The sequence below is a fragment of the Centroberyx gerrardi genome, chromosome 1 (assembly GCF_048128805.1).
Source record: "Centroberyx gerrardi isolate f3 chromosome 1, fCenGer3.hap1.cur.20231027, whole genome shotgun sequence".
In the NCBI taxonomy this organism is placed as follows: domain Eukaryota; kingdom Metazoa; phylum Chordata; class Actinopteri; order Beryciformes; family Berycidae; genus Centroberyx; species Centroberyx gerrardi.
The window spans coordinates 13,710,028-13,732,415 of NC_135997.1; the positions used below are offsets into that span (position 1 = coordinate 13,710,028).

Genomic DNA, 22,388 nt, shown 5'->3' on the forward strand with positions numbered 1-22,388 from the left:
GATAAAGTTTGAACAATGTATTTCTAGGAAGTATAAACTTTAGATAGACAGGCAGGCAGGTACGAAGGCAGGCAGATAGAGACACACATACATACACACGCACACACACACACACACACACACAAACCAGTGCCGTATTTTGGAGGTGTCAGCACTATCAAATGAAACACACATGAACCAGCAGGAGACCCCATGATAACCAAAAGAATCATTTGAATTGTTCACTGCCTACAATAACATAATGCTTCTTCAATGACAAAGGAGTCTACATAGGGATAGCAATGATGATAGTGTTACAAGGGGCACAGTAGCGCAAACAAGAATGCATCTTATGGTGGTCACGCTACTGGAATATCATTTTATTCAGTATTAAGTGGAGGAGAGGGAGAATGGCAAAAATGCCCCTAAACCACTTCATTCGCTCCTGCACACAAAGTCCAAACCAACATGATCTGGAATGCAAACCTGTGTTCTTAAAGACAATAGGTAGGTTACAGGTGTACATGAAACATACATGAGTTCATGGCGTCACCCAAACTGATGCACGATGGCTTGAAAGAACATGATAATTAAAACATATTCCTGTTATTTGAAGGTAGTCCCATCTTAAGCGTATAAATCATTACATAAAAGGCCAATTATCAGGGTTTTTTAGACCTATATGGTCATTATGATCTAAAGGAAAAGCCAAACGTCTGGGTTGAAATACAGCTGCAGATAAAAACTCAATAACTTAGTGAGAAACCCTTGCTGTTGTCGTGGAACCCTTCAAGAACCACTCAGTGGACTGCTGTTGATTCTGCTTTATTTTACGTGCACGGGAGAAGACCACTGCCGCGGCAACTAAATTAATCTCTCTCACCGGACACTAGATACCGCTCAGTATTTATACTTGCTTGGGGGGTGGAGCTTATAGAGGAAGTAGAATCTTACATACAACCAGCCTGCAGTAACACCTACAGGTCTGGCGGCGCACAGCATATACATACACGATTCTTCCACACTGTTCAAGTCCAAACACCATACTTTAAGGTGGTAGTAACAATAAATTCATTCAAGCATTCATTATGAAACACTTCCAAATTAAACTATTTTGAGTTTGGCACTAATCTGACATATTTGAGACAGAAGGAACTTTCTTATATAACAAAAAAACAGATGTTATAGATGGAGAGGCACAAAGTATGGGATGACCAGCGAACAAAGACTCCAATTAATAACATTTTAATCAAATAAAACCATCTTGTAGTATATTTTTTCACTTTTAGCCCATCTTTAAAAGCTTCATTTGTGGCTAATAGTTGTGTTATATGTGATCACAAGTTTGGTAGACTTCGTCATTTTACTTCTTCTTTGGCAACTCCAAGGTAAGTGTGTTGGTGTGCCCTCTGAAGAAGAAGGGGATCCGACATTTTGAGATCTGGGAAACAATTTGCTGAACACAGACGAGACGCTTCACTCTCTTCTCTACGTTTCTGAGATCTTCCAGAGGAGCTTGATGAAGTTGCTGTGAGTTATTTTGATTATCTTGTCTGATGACAGTAGAGGGTTTATATGCCAACTCCAAGAGAGAAGATAAGCTTAGCATCTGTCAAATGGTCGATGCCATTACTCTCCAACAAGAGATACTGAGGTTGGCTCATAATGGTCATTCAAGGCAAAATATATATTGTTAATATTATACTAAGGCTCTATATTCATCTCCTGGAAAAATGGCTGTTGATTTCTACTCCTCAGTGAAAATCCACCTTAAAATAGAATTTGCACATTTTATTCCCATGATTTTGGAAAATTCAGCCAATATCTATAAGCACATACAAATGCCATCACCCATTGTCTTTCTACCAGTCTGTTTGAAAATGAAGAAGTGGGATTACTGGAAGCCAGCACTGATGGAGCCTGCAGGGTGAAGCCCATATTGCCTTATATGGCCGTAAAGCACGCATGCGTATATCCAAGAACAATGCATGCACATGTATAGACTGCAGCCCGAGGCCCGGAGCCAAAAACAGGACCACGCATGCCCCCTTACATGCACTGAAATTCACACAAATATCTTCCTAATGGCACAATTATTTAAAAATACAATAACCATTAGGGAAGACATTAGAAGAAATGAAATTAGCGCTTCTGACTACAGCTTCTGTTAAAAAAAAAGTATTGACATTATATTTCTACATAGAAGACGGGCCTTTGTCCTATTAAAGGTGAACAATGGATTTTCCCATGTTACATTCACAATTTCACTCATATAGATATAATGTATCTTGTTAGACCCCAATAAATGTATTACGTTCAAAGATGTTCGGAATGTTTTAATTTTTTATGTTTACAAGGTTACAATGTTTACATCTTGATCTCAGTGCAGCCGCCCCTTCATTTGATTGACGGCCTAAGTTGCAGGTGTTTCAGGTAACCATACCACATACTTCACCTATCTGCACATCATTTACTAGTATTTCCAGCTCAATATAAGATTGTTACACAAGTAACCTAGCTAGTCTAGCTAGCAAGCTGACCTACCAGTCGAAGAAGAATGCTACGTCCGCATCAGTACAAAATGCTTTCACTAACTTAACTTTTCTCCACCGTCAAAAGCTTCTAGTACCTCCGTGCTCGTACATCCTCACGCCCACGTGCTTGAAAACCACATAAGTGTATTTGTTGTTGTACGGGGACCCACTTTGCTCACTAGTGTTACTAGTAGTCACTAGTAGCACTAGTGAGCAAAGTTCATCTTTAATCTACTAGTTTAATTACATGTAGTGTCACTATTCAAATTAAGATAAAACACACTAGAGGCCATGCTTTAGCAGTGGCCGCAGTGGTTGCTAAGCAACACATATAAGCGCCAGTATAAGTATTGATTTTTGTTAACAGATTAATATTCAAATTAATTGTTAAAATAATTTAATATTATATAATATAGTAATTTAGTGGCACAATGAAAAAATTAATGCAGAACATGTAAATATAAATATATAAAAATTGTGACATACTGTATATAGGCTACAGTATGAAATAAGTAAAAAAAAAAAAAAAAAATCTATATATAGGCTATCTATGCAATAGAACAAATGACAAGAATTTGAGAATATGAAGAAAACAAAATATGTCAATTTAGAGCAAATATACCGGATGTGCAAATATGTTTTCACATCATTTTGTATTCACATTAACTAAGATCATATGAGTCTTATGTAGTAAATTGGTGCAAAATTCTTATTGCTCTTGCAACATTAGATTTCTTAATTTGCATGAACTAGCTTTAGGCTGTTCCCTGACAAAAGAGTTACCATGGCATACCTAACCCTAACCCTAACCCTAACCCTCGTACACAATTCACGTAAGCTAGTCTCGTTGGCTCTGCCAGAAATCACAGGACCTCAGTAAAAGAGAATACATGCAACACCCCCTTGTGGACAGCGGCTCCCTTCACCATGGAAACATTTCAAACTTTGCTTTGGCAGCGGACTGTCAGAATCTGTGGTTTTCAACTGGAAGTGATCAAACCACCAAAGAAGAAGAGTGGTTGGCATATAGCAACTAGTTAGTAAACAATGTATGCTTTCAATAAATTAATCTTGTTAAATACACATTTTATTATTTGACTTTTTATTCAAAATGTTTGTAGTAATGATCTGTAAATATTGTGATTATTATTATCGATGAAATAGCCAGCTAGCCGACCTTAGCTCTAGTTAGTTAGCACTAGCTTGCTAGCCCGAACAAGACTTTGAACTTCAGTCAAGATACAATCCACAGTACGAACCGTTGGGTGGCAAGATTGCATTAAGAATTCAGGCACATCAAATTGGCGGATAAATTGTATATGAGGCGTTTGCCTTTTGGGTGCTGCATACACATCAGTCTCAAATGTTCTATAGGAGTTGGGGAGTTGATTCCAGCAAATCCCACAGTTGGATTCAGAACCAACTCAGAAATCTGGGAACAGAAATTTGGGGGTTGTGCACCACTACCCAAAGTTAAAGTCACAATGAAACTACATTTTGGGAACATCTTACTTCCTTACTTGATGTATTTCCTGTTGAAACAGGATATTGGAGCGGGACATCGCAGGGAGGGATAATTCCAAAGATGTAAGCCAATGATATAATAGTTAGGGAGAGAAAGTCAGTTTTATTTGATGGGATGGAGAGGCGGGATTGTTAAAAAATCTGTGATGGATTTATTGGTTGGTATTTTTATGTACGCCTCCTGGTACACAATGAAGTCACCATTTTCCAGGAAGTAAAGGCACAGAGATTTGGATATAAAAATAAAAATATGTTTTGTTTTGGTTTTTTTGCCATTTTTTTGGGCATACATTATCAAATAGGTGTATGGGAAAATGTCATTTTCCTTTCAGTGTGACTTTAAATCAAATTATTAAGTGAGACACTTAAGCCTTAAGGTATAAAGATCATACGCCACTAGGCACTGGATATTAAAGATGAGAGGGAAGGATCCTCAAGAAATATATAGAAAGAGTTTCTATCGGCACCGGGCCACAGATGATCATTTTATGATATTGTGACATATTTGAAAAGGACGTTGCACGTTTTCTTTCTGAAATGTTTAGAATATAGGATTTAGTTAGGAATAATTGTACACATTCAATAGCTGGTGGTATGTTCCTTTAATGTTGGTTCACGAACCGCCAGCAACCACGGAGAAGAACGTGCTTACAGTTTACCAGTTTCCGAGGATTGCTGGAACGCACCATGACACTGGCTAGCTAGCTAACTTGGCTAATCTGGTTTATCGCCTCGGTTTAGCGTCAGTAACTAGGATTACCAAATTTAGTTTAAAATAACTAGCATTTAACGGAACGTTTACCTGACATCACAGAGCATCTAAATTCAAGAATGGCATCGCTTGGGGAGCCCGTCCGGTTGGAAAGAGGTAACGTTAATTAGGTAGCTAGCGCTAGCTTAGAGTTTTATTGTGATCTGTCGTGATGTTTGAGGGACGCTATGTTAGCTTAGCTAACGCGAGCTGGTGGTTGCTGTGTTGTCTTTGACTTTACAAACCTCCTACATTAGTTAGCTAACATTACGTTAACGATACCTTGCAGCTATCTGGTATGATCACATCATAAGTAGATAGCTAAAGTAGTGTTTTAGCATATTTTGGCTGGTGAATTAGCTAACATTACTGACAAGTCCTGACGTCAACAGACGGTGAATAGTTTGTTAGCTGACTGTTAGCTTACTTGTTACGATTTAAGCTAGCGTAAAGAACGGGACATAAACTTTGTGACACCAGGTTGATGATCAATTGCAGCAAGAATGGGCATGTGGAAATTTTGAATTTTCTCAACACAAAAGACACTGTGTTAAATCTCAAACTCCGAAGGAATAATAAAACAGGAATGCTAACATCACAGTTATGTTATGTTCTTGCTAATGCATTGTCGCTGTAAGCTTGCGAAACCCATTAGCTAAACTAGACTGTTTTCAAAACAAAACCCTTTAAATGTAAATGTTATTAGGCCGATATGAAGCATAAATGCATGTGGAACAACCTGCTTCGCCATTATGACAGCCAAAGGAACATTAACTATGCTAGGTGGTGAAATACTGAAATCAGGACGAGCTAGCAGTTAGCTGATGTCCTTTTTTCATTCAAACCATTTCAGTAGAGAAGTACTCTTGAAGTGAAAAAATACATTTGAGAGGAAAAATAAAAAATATTGGAATGGAAAATGGCTCGCACACCTTGCTGCATTTATTTTGTTTATGGAGGTAATTACACATGATTCCATGATTCCTATTTACATTTACACAGAGGAAGTGACAAGAATGTAATGTTTGTGTAATTCCCTCTGTGGTGGTAGAGGCAATTAATCATTTTGGGGGGGGGGGAATCATAGTCCTAGTTATATCTGTAGTGGTTTGAACCATGCCTTTAGTAGTCATTGCCTTTGTTAATGTCTTAATTTGAAGACGCAAATGATAGCCTAGGTGATGGTCCGTGTGTTCTTGTTGACAGATATTTCCCGTGCTATTGAACTGCTTGACAAGCTCCAGAGGACAGGGGAAGTGCCTCCCCAGAAGCTGCAGGCACTGCAAAGGGTTTTACAGAGTGAATTCTGTAATGCTGTTAGAGAGGTGAGCCACTTTGTCTTTGCTGCATCTAAGACTATGCTCTTAGAGGGCATTAGTCCACTGATCTCAAAGGCTAAGTGTTTAACAATTGAATTTCTTTTGATTAACCGGTTTGTTCACCATTTGGAAATTTGGATTGTTGTAGTTTGAATGTGAAGAAATGTTGGACTAACATTGTCTCTTGGAATGTTTCTCAGGTATATGAGCATGTGTACGAAACGGTGGACATCAACAGCAGTCCTGAGGTCAGGGCCAACGCCACAGCTAAGGTAGACCAAAATCAAACACCAGCTAAAACCCAAGCATTTGACTAGCTTTGTGTTTTTAAAATTTGAATAAAAACATAAAAATCATAATACCCCCCCAATATTTTTTTTGTTTTGGATTGGGCCTTTCTGTGTGCCCAAGATGATTCAGGCAATTTGTGTACTAATAATTATGTCCAATTAAACAAACATTTTGGTTTGGGTGTTCACTGCATTAAGTACAGTATATTTACAAAGGGAACTGAGGGACAATGGAGTACTGCTTAATAACACCACTTGTTCATTTGTAGGCTACTGTGGCGGCTTTTGCAGCAAGTGAGGGGCACTCGCATCCTCGTGTGGTGGAACTACCCAAGACAGAAGAAGGCCTGGGTTTCAATATAATGGGTGGAAAGGAGCAAAACTCTCCAATTTACATCTCGCGGATCATCCCAGGGGGCATCGCTGACCGACACGGTGGCCTAAAGAGAGGCGATCAGCTTCTTTCTGTTAATGGAGTGGTACGTTCAATTCACACAGTCATCAATGATTTCCAGCGATGTTACATTTGATGCTTGAGCTTGACACACATTTCAGTCAATGGATGTGTATTCATTCTGTGTACCATTTATGCATATCAACATAAGAGTATTCTGGCACAAGCTGTTAAAATACAAACCAAAACCCTTAACTGCTGTTTTTGAAACATAGCCAATCTAGGAAGCATGGCTGATTGACAATTTCATAACATCACTAACTTCTGATGTGACTAACCAGCCCAGGCAAAAGCCCTCCTCCCTCCTCCACCCACCCACCCCTACCATGCATCAGCTGCACATTGTGTGCAGTGTCTGGCTCTGCTACACAACTCCTCTGTAATGTTGAAATAACCACTCCTGTTGAGGCCGCTGACATGGGTCAAGGCAAAAGCAAGATAACCCAAATGCACAGAAAACCACATGTTGACGCATACAAATACCCCTGACGACATGTAGTTGGTCACCAGACTTGCTGACCTAATGAAGAAGGCAGTTGCAATTACACTAGGAGTGTGTGTGGAGTAACTGTTTTTGAAAGGTAGTAATGGTGGCTGATATGGCCTGAATTTTATATTGCAATAATTTTTCAATTGTGGATGGTGAGGGTTTATATCACGGTATACTTCAAATAACAATTTTTCAAATCGTCTGCCCCTGGGTTTTCTTGAAGTGCAGAACAAACTTAAGGATCATACACTCATACACTCTTCACCCAGTTGTCTTGCAGCCATACTGTAGCTTATTTCTGCTACATCAATGGCCTGTAGTCGGCTCAGTAAGGAGAAGTACTATACTAATGAGAATCAATCCAGCTGGCTTGTTGCAAGAAAAAATACAAAGACAGTTACATATTTTGGGCATCTATCCAAAAATTAGTGAGAACAAATGGGGTGAATGTGGAGGTGGTAACCTAGAGGTTGGAGAAGTGGCTGGAAGGTTGCCAGATTTAATCCCCAGACTGCGTGGGAAAATATAGTTGGGGAATGTGAACAAGTAACACTGTCCCCTCCCTCACAAACTATTATAAAGGTGCCCTTGAGCAAGGCACTTAACCCTCCATCAGCTGTAGTGGAGCTGCTCATTGGCCAAGAGTAGAAGACTGTGGTTGTACTGGCTGTCTCAGGTGTTTGAAGAATGTGTTTAAAGGCTAGGTCACATCAGACGATTTTTACATTGATGGTAAGCCGAATTGGACCATTCTGACCACTGGGGTTAGTCTGGGCTGGGCTCATGTAGTGTGAAGCGGTTTAAGGTTGGCAAAACTGAGAGTGATCCTGGCAACAGCCAATCAGAATTTAGATCAACAGAGAAACAACAAGAATGAACCAGAAGATAAGTCGCTGTTAACATCAACAGCCTCCACTCACATAGACGTTTTGCATCAGTACAGATTCCCAACTCTGCTTTCTTTGGTGGAATAAACGCCATTCAAATTAAAATGTCAACCTGCCTGGATCAAACTACATTATTATATAATTACAGATAAAGTGGAGGAAATCTCATACAAAATTCTTCATCAACGTTATTGCTGTAATAATGTAATTTTACAAAATACATTTGTAATCTATGTAAATGTAGACTATTGCTTCAGTACCATTGGAAAAAGCAACAATAGAACACCTATTATGTAGTTGTATTTACAGCAAACTGTTCTGAACGAATGTAAAAATGTTTTTGAATGACAAAATCGAGTTTCTTAATTGTGTGATGCTCCTTCTTTGCTTGAACGCTCAGTGTACACACCTTTCCGCCAGCATAGCAAGCACTTACTCAAGACCAGTTGTTTAGTCTGAACTGCCTTCGTCAGGCACGATTTGGACAGTTTTGCAGTATGACCTAGGCTTAACTATGAATGTAAATCACAGTGTTGCTGAAAAAGAGGAAAGGGGTTCATGATGGCACCACTTTCACCCTAGGAACTATAAAATTCAAGGTGGGCCATGAGCTTTACGAGCTTTACAGACTTCCATTGTTTTTATAGCTCATTCAATTCTTGCATTACAATCTCTGTTTGAATTACAAATTTCAGTACGGTTGAGCCAAGCTGTCGGGGCTGACGATGGCAACACTCCAATACCTATAAAATACTTAAAACATTGAGGTCAATGTGCTTCTAAAGTTGCTGCTTAGCTTTTCTTGTTGAACTTGTGCTAGTCATTGCTTATATTGCTTTCATGATCGTGCATGATACAAGCTTGTTGCTTCTACAGTAACTGTACCTTCTAGTTTGTGGTAAAATGTTGCATGCTGTGAGAATTACATTTCTGTGTCTTTCTTTCTCTCTCCAGAGTGTGGAAGGTGAGCACCATGAGAAAGCTGTGGAACTCCTCAAGGCAGCTCAGGGCACAGTTAAGCTGGTAGTAAGGTACACCCCCAAAGTCCTAGAGGAAATGGAGTCACGCTTTGAGAAAATGAGGTCGGCAAAGCGCCGGCAACAGAACAGCTATCCCCAGTAGTAGCTCTCTCCGAATTGATGCCCAATTCCCACCTCTCTCCTCCTCTAGCCTTCTGGCCATCTGTCCTGGTCTCTTTCTTAAATTCCTCCCTAAAAACCGTAATGATACTGAACCAAGTTTAGTTTGTAGTCACATATATTGTGCTTCTACCCTTTTCTGTAGCATTTTTAAAATCCACTGTTGTTACTGTACTGGACACTACGACTCAAGGAGAACACTAGACTGATCATGATCTAAATGTAGGTGGTCACTCACGCCTTGTGCATTATTTTTGAATTGACATTTTGAATGCAGTTTTGAGAACTTTTGAGACCAACTACAAAAGTCCTTTGATTGAAGAGGTAGTGTTTTTAATTCTTTTAACACAGCCACTACCAAGTGCCTCAGGGCAAAACAAGTTTATCTTATGTACTGTGTTCACGGTCCCTGTTGTTTTTTTCCAAGATTTAACATCAAGTAATTAAATACTCGTGGCGGGATTTACTACATGCTTTGCATCTGTTATTCTCAAACATCATTTGATTTGATACAAATAAAGATTAAAGGTATGTAAAACCATTCCTTGATGCAATGGGCCCACTAACATTCAGAATGAAAAAGACATAATTGTAGTTTAAGTGCCACTCTACAGGCATTTTGATAATAGGGAAGCTTATAAATTCAGACTTGCCGAGACTTTCACTTCATCAGACATAGTTGTACGTTTGAAAGTGGGGAGAATCACTTAAAGGTCACTTCAGATCAATAGTAATGGTTTACCTAAGCAGCCTTTAGCAAGGCCTACCTTCTAGGCTGCCTCCCATCATGCCATGCTGTATAGTCCACATTATAAAAAGCTGAACATGTACTATGGGGTTTGAGTAGTCATGCAGGTAAGTGATGTAATGGGGACTCAGCCACAGAGACCCAGATGTTCACTTTCAGCTTTTAAAAGAATATAAAAGTAAGAAATAAACCCTCTACGGCCAGCATGACAAGAGTTAGAACCTGTTGAACTACTAATTAATTTGTCTTGGCCTAAATAGGGAATGTACTATATCTAATATTTTTCTTTGCTGGGTACTACATTTGTTACTACATTTACCACATTTGTCCTTCAGCTATACTAAAAACTGCTTGTTAGCGTTGTTTGCATTATTCATTGATAGTGCCAAGTGAAGAAAACAAGATTAAATTCAAAATGTCAAACTATCTCTTTAAGACACTATTATGTCTGAATGTGAGCTGTCATTACTGTTTTGATGAATGAAATAGCAGGTGTGAAACTCAAGTAAATCTGGCCACTGTGCACATTTTCAGCATGATTTTACACAATGTTGGGTGGATCATAAATCTGTGCTTATTTTCAATTTATTTATTTTATGTAATATTTCCCCCCTTTTTTTAACGTTTGGCTATTCTGGTATGTCTTACAGGACTAAAGAGGGTTTTCTGTCTTTAATGAAATATCCGCTTCATTCTAACTTCTACATCCCTTTAATCATTGACCCCTTTAAAGGAATTGGATGAAGATTAACAGTACAGAAATTCAGGGACAACGATAAGGGTTAACAGTGCAGAAATGTAGACTAAGGTTTTACTAAGGTTTTAAGATTTGAATAACCCTTTCCTGTTCTGACGGTTGTATACCATTCAAAGATTTAAGACCAGACATTTTAATAATTCAAAAGAGCAATAAGTTGGAACCTTTTCTAGACAAAAAGGTATGAAACAGAGTGTCAAAAGAAAGATTTATTGCCCTGAGTAGATATTTTATCTTCACTCTATTTAATTTCTCCTTATTTTCAATAACAATTGTCTTTGCACCATGAAAGCCAACAGGGCCACCAGGTACTTGGTATGTAATATACAAAACTACAAATCATATATAAGTGAAAATGATAATGACACATTGTATTACTCAATGCTGCCAAACAGGCAAGTTTATATTGATATGCAATTTGAAGCAGGCTATGGACCAACCACTTCAATAAACCCCTTATACACATAGGCTTTACTCGAATGTCTATAAATATAACATACATAAACAAACTTCATAGTTTCAATATGGGTTTGTAAAGCCCATGTTTAGCTGTCACATTGCCATTCCTTGCATCAACACTTCTACGTCAGAAAAATACACCGTGCTTTTGTGTTCTTCCGATGACCTGGGATATTTATGGGTAAAGAAGACCTTGTTAGGAGAAGGTTTTGAACAGCAAATTTTTTAATCTGTAAATCTTACCCTTACACCTATACTAAATATGCTAATTTTTAAAAAAACAACGTAGCTGCACTGAGGCTTTAAATGTCTCTATCACGCACTATAAATCAACAAAAACAAGTAATCAGAAACTCTGTCCTGTTTCCCAGGAAAGAAGTCAGGTTGATTTCAATGTAAATTATGGTCTTTTTGTTTTTTTATAAATCCCAGGTCATCCAGTCTTTCAATGTGTGGGACTACCAAAACATACCAGGAACAAATCTGTTGCTCATTCCAGAGTTTTATTCATAACAATGTATATTGTTTCCACCTGTGGATGCAATAGCATGTATGTATGTATATAGCATGTTTAAACTCGGCTTTAGTTGACTAAGCCATATTCTTGTTCGCTCTCAGGATCAATACATCATGTAACTGAGAGAAGGAGACAGTACTGAATTATTTAACTGAAGGGGAGTGGATAAAGTAACGGAAACACTAACAATATATGAATGTCAAGTACCTAACGAGGAGTAGAGCCGCCCTTTGCCTTCAAAACGTCTTCAGTCCCCAATGGAATGCTGTCATACAAGTCCTGAACTTTGTGTGGTCGGATATTGGACCTTTCTTCAAGAGGGAAAATCTTTAAGGGATGAAGGAGGTGAAAATTAACTTCACACCCTGTGCTCCAGATCTTCCCATACAGGCTCAATGATGTTTAGATCTGCTGACTGGGGAGGCCATGGAGGTCATCTATGGTGTCCATGGGGGCGTTGTCATCTTGAAGTATGGGAAGATCATGAAGGGAACAGTGGCTTCACTCACAGGGGCTTTGATTCAGTTCTCTGGTAACTTTGAGGCCGTAGTTTTGTGGTTTTAAGTGGCTATCCTGTTGGGCGAGTTTGGCCTTGTGACCGCTGTTCCGCTTTGCTGAAGCAGTTTATCAGCAATGTTGTCATGATTGTCCAGATTGTTCCCCTTGCCTGTTGAGTAATTTTTTGTGACCAACGCACCTGAAATTCTGGCATTGACTGTTTAGCCTCTTTTGAACTCTTCGCATCCAATTTAATATGACTCACCTGTTTAGCTGCTTTTGTGATGTACTTACTCCAAAGTTAGTCTTTTTTCATGTGGTGTTTCCGTTCTTTTATCCACTCCTGACTCTCCCAGTGAATTTTTCCTAAAGTAGAAGAGTAAGAGCACTTGCCTAGGAAATTAAGTACTCAAGAAAATGGTAAAAGAATAGCTCATTCAAAAGTATTTCTTAGGTACATCTCGACAAAAAAAAGGTATTTTGTGCTTTTCAAAATTGTCCTTGCAAAAATAATTGACATTGCCCTTGCAAAAGAATGATGCATCACTATCAGCACAAAGTTTGCAAGTAGTTAGGTTTTGTTCATATCAAGAAAGCTAGTATCAGTTGCAGGTGGTGAGGTGAGAACGTTTGCTTTACAATTAGGACAAAAATTATAATTTACTCGAGTAGAAGTAGGAGCAAACACAGAATACCCCTTGGGACCTGGGTTTTGTTTCATAATAGTCTTTAGATCTATCTGACACTCTCCATTGTGACTCAAAGTAGGATGTTTCATTTCATGTCAGGTTTACTTGCAGCCAGAAGAGCGGGATTATCTTTACCCAAGCAAGTTAGTGTCAGAAAGCTGTACTGAATTAACAATCTTAATTTAATATTGTTGAAATATGTGACAAAAATCATTTGGCAGAATACATGATGAGCACATAGCGTAGTGTTTATGGATGTGCTCTCTGTTGTTATCCATTAATCCTTATGAAAAATGCTGAATTTTTGAGGAAAAAAATGTATAAATAACATTTACACAGACACAATACTGCAAAATTTTTGAGAATGCAAAACGAATATCTATGCAAGGTAATTTCAAAGTTTTGGAAATTTCCTGATTGTGCAGATCATTTTTACTTACAGGTGTTTAACTGAAAATTGGCACATTAACACACTATGCGCAGAAGTGTAATAATAGTGCTTAACAATTTCGGCACTCGCGCACAGGGACACATTGGAGTTGCATATTGTGATTAGCCGTTTACAATGTCTATTATTATTTCAATATTCCCCGTATTGATCAGATCATCCAGAAGAAAACCCTGTTATTTTCAATTCAGCTACTCTGGTCCAGTTGAGAGGCTTGTATGAGATCAGTTTGTTTGCAGTAAGAATTTCCACAAATGAAATTAGCTCTGTTACCTAATTAATGGGTTATTGGGTGCATGTAGAAGAATAGGCTTATGTGAAATTCTTAAAGCTTGGTTAGTAATAGACTAACCATTTCATAGGCTGCTTTTCAGCATTTTTTTTGTTTTAAAGAAGAGATAATTTAGCAGAAGTGGAGGGGTTTATATAAAAGTCAAAAAGTCTTAATATATAGTTTATTTCTCACAAATTGTGTATTACCCCAGATTAGTTTAGATTCCCTGAAGACACACACATGTAAATCAGGAAACAATGCAACTAAGAAGGACTTGGTATTGATAAGGCATGCGCTCCACCGAATGTTACTGACCATCGTCTGACTTAATGATAGAATTTTGTGAATTACCCCTTTCTACCCGTTATTCTTGTTTATATATTGGAATGGTCAATAGAGTATTTTTATAATAGTTTTGTTTTGATATTTTTCTCCCTTTTTTATAAGTGATTTTCCTAAAAAACTTTCCAGGAATGATTGGTACTTCCACTTTGACTGTGTTCCAGGGCCATATACGCCGAGCCTCTCAGAAAAGCAGCACTGACGTAGGATCACTGGAGATAAACTGGCCTGGATCAGTGCTCCTGTTCTGAGATACTTGATGTATATGAACTGATTTTTTTTTCTTTCTAGTACCAAGACCAAACTTGCAACATTTGTGAAAATTTTGATAACACATTGAATGTTTTATTGCTTGTTTCAGATTATTAATTGTAGGTTGTGTTGTATTCTAAATTTGTTGTCCAATTTACTGTGTTACATTGATGTGGAATGTATAATGTAGTGATGTAATGTAGAACATAATAATTGGACTAGAAGCAAAATAAACTAAACTTAAAATTGTCGCGGTTTGCTGTCTTCTGTCTCATATCATTCCTGCATATGGCTGTTGTCGGGTGAAAACTTATCTCCAAAATGTTACATTTTCAGGCTTGACAACCATGCATTTTTCAATTTATCCAATGGCTTTTGAAAGGTTTTCAAAAGCCCAAGGGCCGCTGAACTTTCTCAACCCATAGGGGAGCATGCAATCCTTCAATTTAAGATGAAACATGAAAATCAACAAAATTGGAGTTACAAGGTTTTCACCCAACAATGACGATAAGTTGTACGAGTTTTGAGGGGAGGGAGGCCGGTCTCTGTTGATGGGTTTGTCACACGCAATGTCTCCTATAGCTTTCCCAAATAGGCCTGAATGACATCAACAACAACCAAAGGCAATGAAATGGATGGAGAGTGACCACAGTGGTGATCCTTCCACAATCAAAACAGTGAATCAAAGAGCGGACGTGATAAAATGCCATATGATATTTACAAGAATGTCTCCATCAATTCTTTAGTTCTGATCCCAAAATGGAAGACTAGTCCTATACAATTGCACTTTCTATTACTGCTGCTACTGCTGCTTCAGATGGCTGGCTTACGCTAGAGGCGGGTTGTGTAGTGGAGTCTGCACTCCTATTAAAAAATTGTCATGCCCACCGCATACACCAGATGCTTTGTGGAAATTCAGTACCTAGAGCAGCAAGTACATGAGCCATGACCACAGCAGGGTAAGAGCTCTTGTTGCTGATCGAGAGGGAAACGTAACGTCTTTTTACTGAAGGCACTCTGGATGTATTAACATAACCTTCCACAGGTGGTTGCACATAGATGCATGCATCCACACAAAGATGTCTGCAGTGCTCTGGTAGATGAGGACTGGGTGCCTGGAACCAAAAATTGGGCACAACAGCGATGCAGTGGGGCCCGTTCCAGGCAAGATGGCTGATGCTGGTGGCTCACAACAACTACAACTTGAGACCGGGGCACAGCTGCTGGTTTCTCTACAGTGTGGATGCAATCCATTGCTGAGTCTCACATGGGGAAGGTTCACTTCATCTTTCCTGGCAACCAAAATCAATCACATCCAGGAGCAAGCACAGCAGCGGGAGCTGAGGAAGTAGCAGGAGGCATAACTGGATCAGGAGCCAGAGCAGCAGTAGGAGCAGGCAGAGGAGAAACAGTAGATCCATCCTAATTTACAGTGTAACACACACACACACACGCACACCTACTTTTGAGTGGTTAAAGAAGGAGAACATTTATAGAGTTTGTTGTGTTTGAGGGAATTACAGACACTGTAAAGGAGGGGGGGCAGAAGGGCTGGCAGTGCTGGAAAAGGGCTGGAAAAATAAATGGTACAACACCGTTTTGCAGTGTCACAAAAAAAAAAGAAGCATTTATGCATGCCTGTATCACTGACCGGGCATGCAAGGCACATGCCCCAGGGCCCTAGACCACCAGGGGCCCCAAAATATTCTAAGTACCGTGTCCGTGTTCAATGCATTTTACAACATTTCACGAATTTCAATTGAAATGTGCAGTCAGACGGGACCCTGACAGATATAGGCCCGTAGGCCACAGTTTATGATTATGGGGGCCCAAGTCACAGCCTCTAATGACATTTCCTTTGATGCGGAGGCCCCAATCACAATTATTAAACTGCCACCTCTTGCTTGTATGTTTATGAGCAGTGCATTTAGTGAGTATCATCCAGCTAAGATGCAGAGCACTAATTATATACTGGTGGGGCAGGGGGGTCTAGGTACAGACAGTCAAACCTTTTCAATAAATTTCAACATTTAACTGTAAACCTCATCCCAAACTGGACTCTGCCTTGTGTTTGATACCTCTAGCATTTTGACTAGTCATAATGTAAAAAAAGATATCTTAAATTAGCATTTTGACAGGTCATAATGTAATTAGAGATATCTTAAATTAGCATTTTGGTTGGTCGTAATGTAATGATGCTAAATGCTAAATGCTTAAATGCTAATTTACAATATCTCTCATTACATTATGACTAGCCAAAATGTCTCAAAATAGACAGCAAACTTTGAGGCCCTTTTTCTCAAAAACATAGTTTGGTGACATAAAGGGGCATAAATGCCCCTCTTTCCAACATTGTATTAAACTCAAAATGTCTCCAGGGGTCAATGTGACTGAAAATGATAGAGCAGGTCAAGGGCAGTACAGAACACGTATTTTACTAGGGTGTGAAAGCCAAGAGGAGGCCCAGCTTGCACTAGGTCTACCTAGTCTTGTTTGGTCCTTCATTCTCGCCACCTATCACCTCGCCTCCTTAAAGCCACAACCTGCAATCCAAATGTAAACAAAGGGAAACCTCACCACCTAAAACTAGGAACTAAAGCTTGCCTTGGGGTTGGACAAATGTTATCACTCTCAAATGAGCGAGCTCTAGATAGAAGGAATGGCAGTTTGTAATTGCTAAATCTGAGTTCCAGATTTCTTTGAACCTGTAAAAGGTTTACGTTTGTATTGTTTGTGAACAGGCTAGTATGTTAAATTAAAGTGTGTGGGTGCGTACCGAGAGGTGGGGGGCCCAATAGGACATGTGTGCCCAGGGGCCCTGTGGTTGGTTAATCCGGCCCTACATTTATGGCATTATGGTGTGGTAAGTGATAATGGCTAAGTGGAGGATTGAAGGCACAAGATGCATATAAATTGTCAAATATATCCTCTGATATGTGGATTTAAGGATACACCGCAAGACAAAACCAGCTCAACATATTGAAGCAACATCATAGGCTACCTGAGAAACCTTCCTTAACACACATTTTGCTGCAGCACAATGTGTAAAGAACAAACTATTAAGTCACAAACTGGGAGGGAATGAAATGTCAGAAGAAGACACAAAGGTGCCGACTTAAGTAAATCTGATTTATTTATATATTTGGGTAAAAAAAAACACTCACTTGACAGTGATTGGCATATGCATGACATTGTAAATAGTCACAGTTGCCAAGTTGTGCAGACAGCACAAGGGATAGTGAGGCAGCAGAGGGAGCTGCAGCAAAAACTCAAAAACAATCGCAATTGTCGATTGCAGTTATGTGACATCTTAAGTCAAAATAGCTCAGAGAGACGATATGCGATTATGGTAATGTGTATGCGATTTGAAGGTGTGATTTCTTCGCGTTGGGATCTCATTTAATTGCAGCTTGACGCGGCTCCGCTAGTATAAAACGAGAAAGGATGGTACCGTCCGCCTGACCGGAGATAAATCCTCAAATTGTGCAATAAACTTCCGGGTCGTACAAAAGAACACATAAGTTATACAGTCTATGAGTTGTACAATTGAAAAGTCAATATAAAAATTCAAGCCACTTGCGTGAAACTTCAAATCCTATAGAATGGACGGAGGGTACACGGATTTGTGTTTATGGTTTATTTAACTTGATGTGGTTTAGCTTGGTCAGAGAGAAAAATAGGAAGCGAGAGTTAAAATCCGCACACTCTTCCGTATTGTTTTAATGCCCTTATAGAAACCGACAGTTTCTGTGATGGCTGACAGTTGATTTAGTACAGTCATTTATTATTAGCAAAATTTCATTAATTTTTTGTAGAGAAATACTTAGCTGTCTGAATACTACAAATAGCGTACTCTTGTATTGCTTTGCTTTATTCCAATCGGCACATGCGCAATGAGGTCATATGTGACCCTTTTTACAAATTAACTAGGTACAGATTAACAGAGATCTAAACTAAAATTATCTTGTGAATAGCTATACATATTGTGCAAATTATAACAAATTGCTGTAGCAAATAAAACATTTCACTCGATTTTTGACTTTTAATTTTCGTTGCTGCGGCTACCGGGCAAGGCTTCTTCCGTTTTCACCCTGTGATGCAACTTCCTTTCTGCCTTGATAACCTCACCGTGAACACGCGTTCGCCTTTCTAGCTCAAGTGAGTGGCTTATTAAACTCTTATAAATACATTTATAAGTTGGGGGTAATAAGAATAGCACCAGGGCGAATGATTAAACAACCACCTCGAGTAGATTGTGTACCTCAAAGCCCGTTATATTACGACATTAACTAGTTTACAGCACGCTAAAGTCAGCACTGGCTAGCTAACGGTAGACAACCGAAGAAAAAGCAACCGCCACATGGTTGAGGAGCGTGAAAAAATGTGTAATTCTGCTGTTTTCAGGTTTTAAAAAGTTTGTCGGATAAACTTTAGACGGCTTACACACCAGAAACTTCATTGCTTAGCTAAGTCTTGCCAAGATGAAGTCCTTGGCTCAGGTGCATTGAGACACACTCGAGACAATGTTACATAAGTTAAGCGTTTTTTGGAGCCAACTACCTTGTTGATGCAGCGGAAATAAACACTAAATGCATTGTTTAACGTTATATATAACCAAACACAGCAATTAATTATTACAAAAGGGCTGTTTATCCACGCTACATAATCGTCTAGAGGCACCCAAAGGAATAATTGAAAATAACTTGACACTATAATCTTACCAAGTCGTGTGATTATATTTTTATTATCTGGTCATTCTTTTGGCAGGATGCGTTACGTCGCCGCTTACCTGCTCGCTGCCCTGGGTGGTAATGATAGCCCCCAGACCAAGGACATCAAGAAGATCCTGGAGAGCGTCGGCATCGAGGTTGACGACACACGTATGGAGAAGGTATGAATGAGTTGAAATTCACTCTGTTTTTGACACTGCTTTCCCAGTGGCCTAGCATTACCAAGACAAGCTCTCACTACAATTGTCATCTCAACATGGATTCAAAACTTTGCCCTTTTTAGGTCTGGGGAATATAGTTGAAATAAATGTCATGATAATCATAAGGATTTGTTTTCGATATAGATATACATCACAATAAGGCTCTGTTATGCAAAATCAAATGTTAAATAATCAAAGTAATGTTCATCCCATTGAGCCAAATGGTAATGTTAGGTGTGATGTCAAACAAAACTGAAATGTTAAAATGATATTCATTAATGTTTCATACCTAATTTTGTCAGTTTTGTAAATACAATTTGGTTTTCATCAGTTTAGACTAGAAGAATTGTCACGATATCCCAAAATCACATCATCACAGTATGATTTCACTGAAAGACAAACGATAATATTGAATTATCGCCCAGCCGTACTTTTGATATCCACTTTAATTTGGTGTCTTTCCCAACAGGTCATCTCCGAACTCAGTGGCAAGAATGTGGATGAGGTGATCACCCAAGGTGAGTGTGGCCGTCTGTCCACATGAATGTTGGATTCTGTGTGTGTATGCATGTGTTTAGAAATAAATTTTGATTTTTAAATGTCATTGGGCCTTCTGAAATTGGTTGGTCAGTGACAGTTAGCGTTTTCACTAGGTAAAAGCTGCACTAGGCAATTTTAACAGCCTAAATCTTGACCTGGGGCAACACAGAAGAGCGTCCCATCCCCTCTAATTGAGACAAAATTAATTTCTGTGGTTGGGTATGGTCACTGGTAGAAAATCCTCCTGGTGCACAGGGGTGACAAATAGAAACTTAAGAGGGAAATACAAAACTTGCTCTTAAACAGCAGTGAGCGAGCGCTCTGTCAGAGGAAAGCTGGACTCACAAGTGATGGTTGAACCTGCTGCGAAAATCTTTTCTTCACCATCTACTAAGAAGAAATTTGGGTCTGAGGAGCAGTTTTCTGATTTTGCATGATTTCTGATTTCTTTCTCAAAATTTGAACAGTTGCCTTCCATTTTGGGCCGTCAATGTGTGAAGTTGTCTATTGCAGCTTTAAAAAGTTTTCCTTGCATAGCGGGGAAACAATTTTTGACAGGAAATGCTGTTCACATTCCATAAATATAATCTAAAATCATGTCCGAGGAACATAAAAATTGAACAGATTTTTGACTGTGGAAACTTGGCCGATATAATCCTAAAGAGATTAATTCTTCTGCACTGTTTGATTTGTTATTTGAGTGTTATGCTTGGACAACACTTACTCAAATTTTCTTTTCACTTTTTAGCATAGAGCTGACTAAAACCTTGTGTACAAATGTATTGTAGTAATTTAAAGGCACAACAAAATGTACAAAAAATCTGAGGGTTGAATGTGTTTTGATTAACTATATTCAACCCATCACTCTTTTGTTGAGCACTCAAAGCCCCTAATCCAAATTCAGTTTCCTGGGTTTGGATAATCAAGACTATACTGCTTTAAGAGCATAGGTTTTGCTTTATAAAGGCCTATGAAAGTCTATAGAAAGATGCAAACAAAGATTGTCAGTGCTGGAAGAGATATTGGCAAACTAGAAATCAGATCTACCACTCAGTTTTCCTGATGCAATATCACAGTGGCAAAGAAAAGTGCCATTGCAAAGGAGATTTGGGAATTAAAGTCACAATTAGCACAGTTAGCTAATTCTCCATGTCATAATAAACGCTCTGAATAATAAATGCCAAAAGAAAGGCTATTTTATTTTTTCAAAATCCCATTATTTTTACTTGCTGCAAACTGTATCTTTAGTGGTTACCTCATCATGTACCAGTAGCCGTACGTAACAATTCCAACCAATAAAACAATCACATTTACAACAATCCTGCCTCTCCACCCCTCCCTTCAAATTAAACTGCCGTTCTCTCCTTAGCGAATATCCCATTGTTTTACATCTTCAGCCACTTTTGAATGATCCCGCCCTGCGTTGTCCTGCTCCAACATCCTGTTTCAATCAGAAATGTGTGAAATTATGGACGCAAAATTCTCCTGTGCCGTTTCATTGCGACTTCAGACTGTGATCCCTCAGGACACTGGCACTGCCTAAAAATGTACTTTTACTTGTTCAGTGAAGAGGGTCGATATTAAAGTATTGATATCAAGGTGATAATATGCAAATACATTTGTCCACTCTCAGTGGATGTGAGGCTAGTAGGCAGAATGCATTTCTAAGCTCCACAGTGCATGACTTGTATAGAAACATATTTTTACCTGGCTGCTTTGAGCCTTTCTGTGTTGTGCTTCATGTCTGCCAATACCTTTCTCCTCAGGTTACGGTAAGCTGGCCAGCATGCCGGCAGGTGGTGCCGTGGCAGCTGCCAGCTCTGCAGCTGCTGGCTCAGGTGGAGCCGCAGCCCCTGCTGCAGGTGAGCATTTGCAGCTTAGCATGTTGTTTGTCAGCATCACTGACACTTGGCACACAGTATCTCTGCCTTCACCTTGGATAGTAATATGATTACATGCACCTTTTCTGCTAATAGTCTTAAGTTGCTCTTACACTGAATGAAATCTTCAGAAATACTTAAGTTAGACCTGGATGGGAATATACTGTGCTCCATACAAGGGCTGCAGGTTTTGTGGTAGTTTCTGCTCTGGTAGCTGGCTTGGAAATCAATCCCTCACTGTCAAACTCACTGTGATGCCACGGTTATGTTGTCATGGTGGCGTCTATAACTCAAGAATAATACATATAGAAACATACTTACACAACAGGTTTCTCCTATAGAGTTGATCATCTGGTTAGATTGCAGCATTAATTTGCATTTTAATAAAGAAAACTGATTTTCTTGAAACAACTATAACTTCATTTATGTGAAGAAATGTTGACACAGAAATATTTGCTTATTAATGCATTAGCTTAATGACCCCATAAGTATAACTGGGTATGTTTAATATATCATGTTGTTTATGGTGGGACATTAGGCAATCCAAGTGTGTCTTGTTTTACAGCTGCTGAGGAGAAGAAGGAAGAGAAGAAGGAGGAATCCGAGGAGTCTGAAGACGACATGGGATTCGGCCTGTTCGACTAAACCTGTTCAAAAGTTCATAAAATAAAGTTCATAAAAAAGTTA

At 39.0% G+C, this 22,388-nt stretch overlaps 2 protein-coding genes across 2 annotated transcripts; both read left to right on the forward strand.

Moving 5' to 3' along the window:
- The first annotated feature begins 4,719 nt into the window (after positions 1 to 4,719).
- lin7c (lin-7 homolog C (C. elegans)) lies at positions 4,720 to 10,733 on the forward strand. The gene is made up of 5 exons (XM_071917185.2): positions 4,720 to 4,905; positions 5,995 to 6,113; positions 6,308 to 6,379; positions 6,667 to 6,876; positions 9,183 to 10,733. Exons 1-5 carry the CDS (start codon positions 4,869 to 4,871, stop codon positions 9,348 to 9,350), a joined length of 606 nt encoding a protein of 201 aa, XP_071773286.1. The 5' UTR covers positions 4,720 to 4,868; the 3' UTR covers positions 9,351 to 10,733.
- Positions 10,734 to 18,405: 7,672 nt separating this feature from the next.
- Positions 18,406 to 22,388, forward strand: rplp2b (ribosomal protein, large P2b). Its single transcript, XM_071917207.1, has 5 exons — positions 18,406 to 18,509; positions 19,119 to 19,242; positions 19,751 to 19,799; positions 21,588 to 21,683; positions 22,267 to 22,388. Exons 2-5 carry the CDS (start codon positions 19,120 to 19,122, stop codon positions 22,344 to 22,346), a joined length of 348 nt encoding a protein of 115 aa, XP_071773308.1. The 5' UTR covers positions 18,406 to 18,509; position 19,119; the 3' UTR covers positions 22,347 to 22,388.

What these genes read in the sequence shown, in the direction of transcription:
- lin7c (XM_071917185.2), top strand. Translation starts at nt 4,869, where the DNA reads ATGGCATCGCTTGGGGAGCCCGTCCGGTTGGAAAGAG. An exon ending in GCCCGTCCGGTTGGAAAGAG is followed by an intron (nt 4,906 to 5,994) that starts GTAACGTTAATT and finishes TCTTGTTGACAG; the next exon opens with ATATTTCCCGTGCTATTGAA. An exon ending in TTCTTTCTGTTAATGGAGTG is followed by an intron (nt 6,877 to 9,182) that starts GTACGTTCAATT and finishes TTCTCTCTCCAG; the next exon opens with AGTGTGGAAGGTGAGCACCA.
- rplp2b (XM_071917207.1), top strand. Translation starts at nt 19,120, where the DNA reads ATGCGTTACGTCGCCGCTTACCTGCTCGCTGCCCTGGGTGGTAATGAT. An exon ending in ACGACACACGTATGGAGAAG is followed by an intron (nt 19,243 to 19,750) that starts GTATGAATGAGT and finishes CTTTCCCAACAG; the next exon opens with GTCATCTCCGAACTCAGTGG. An exon ending in GGATGAGGTGATCACCCAAG is followed by an intron (nt 19,800 to 21,587) that starts GTGAGTGTGGCC and finishes CTTTCTCCTCAG; the next exon opens with GTTACGGTAAGCTGGCCAGC.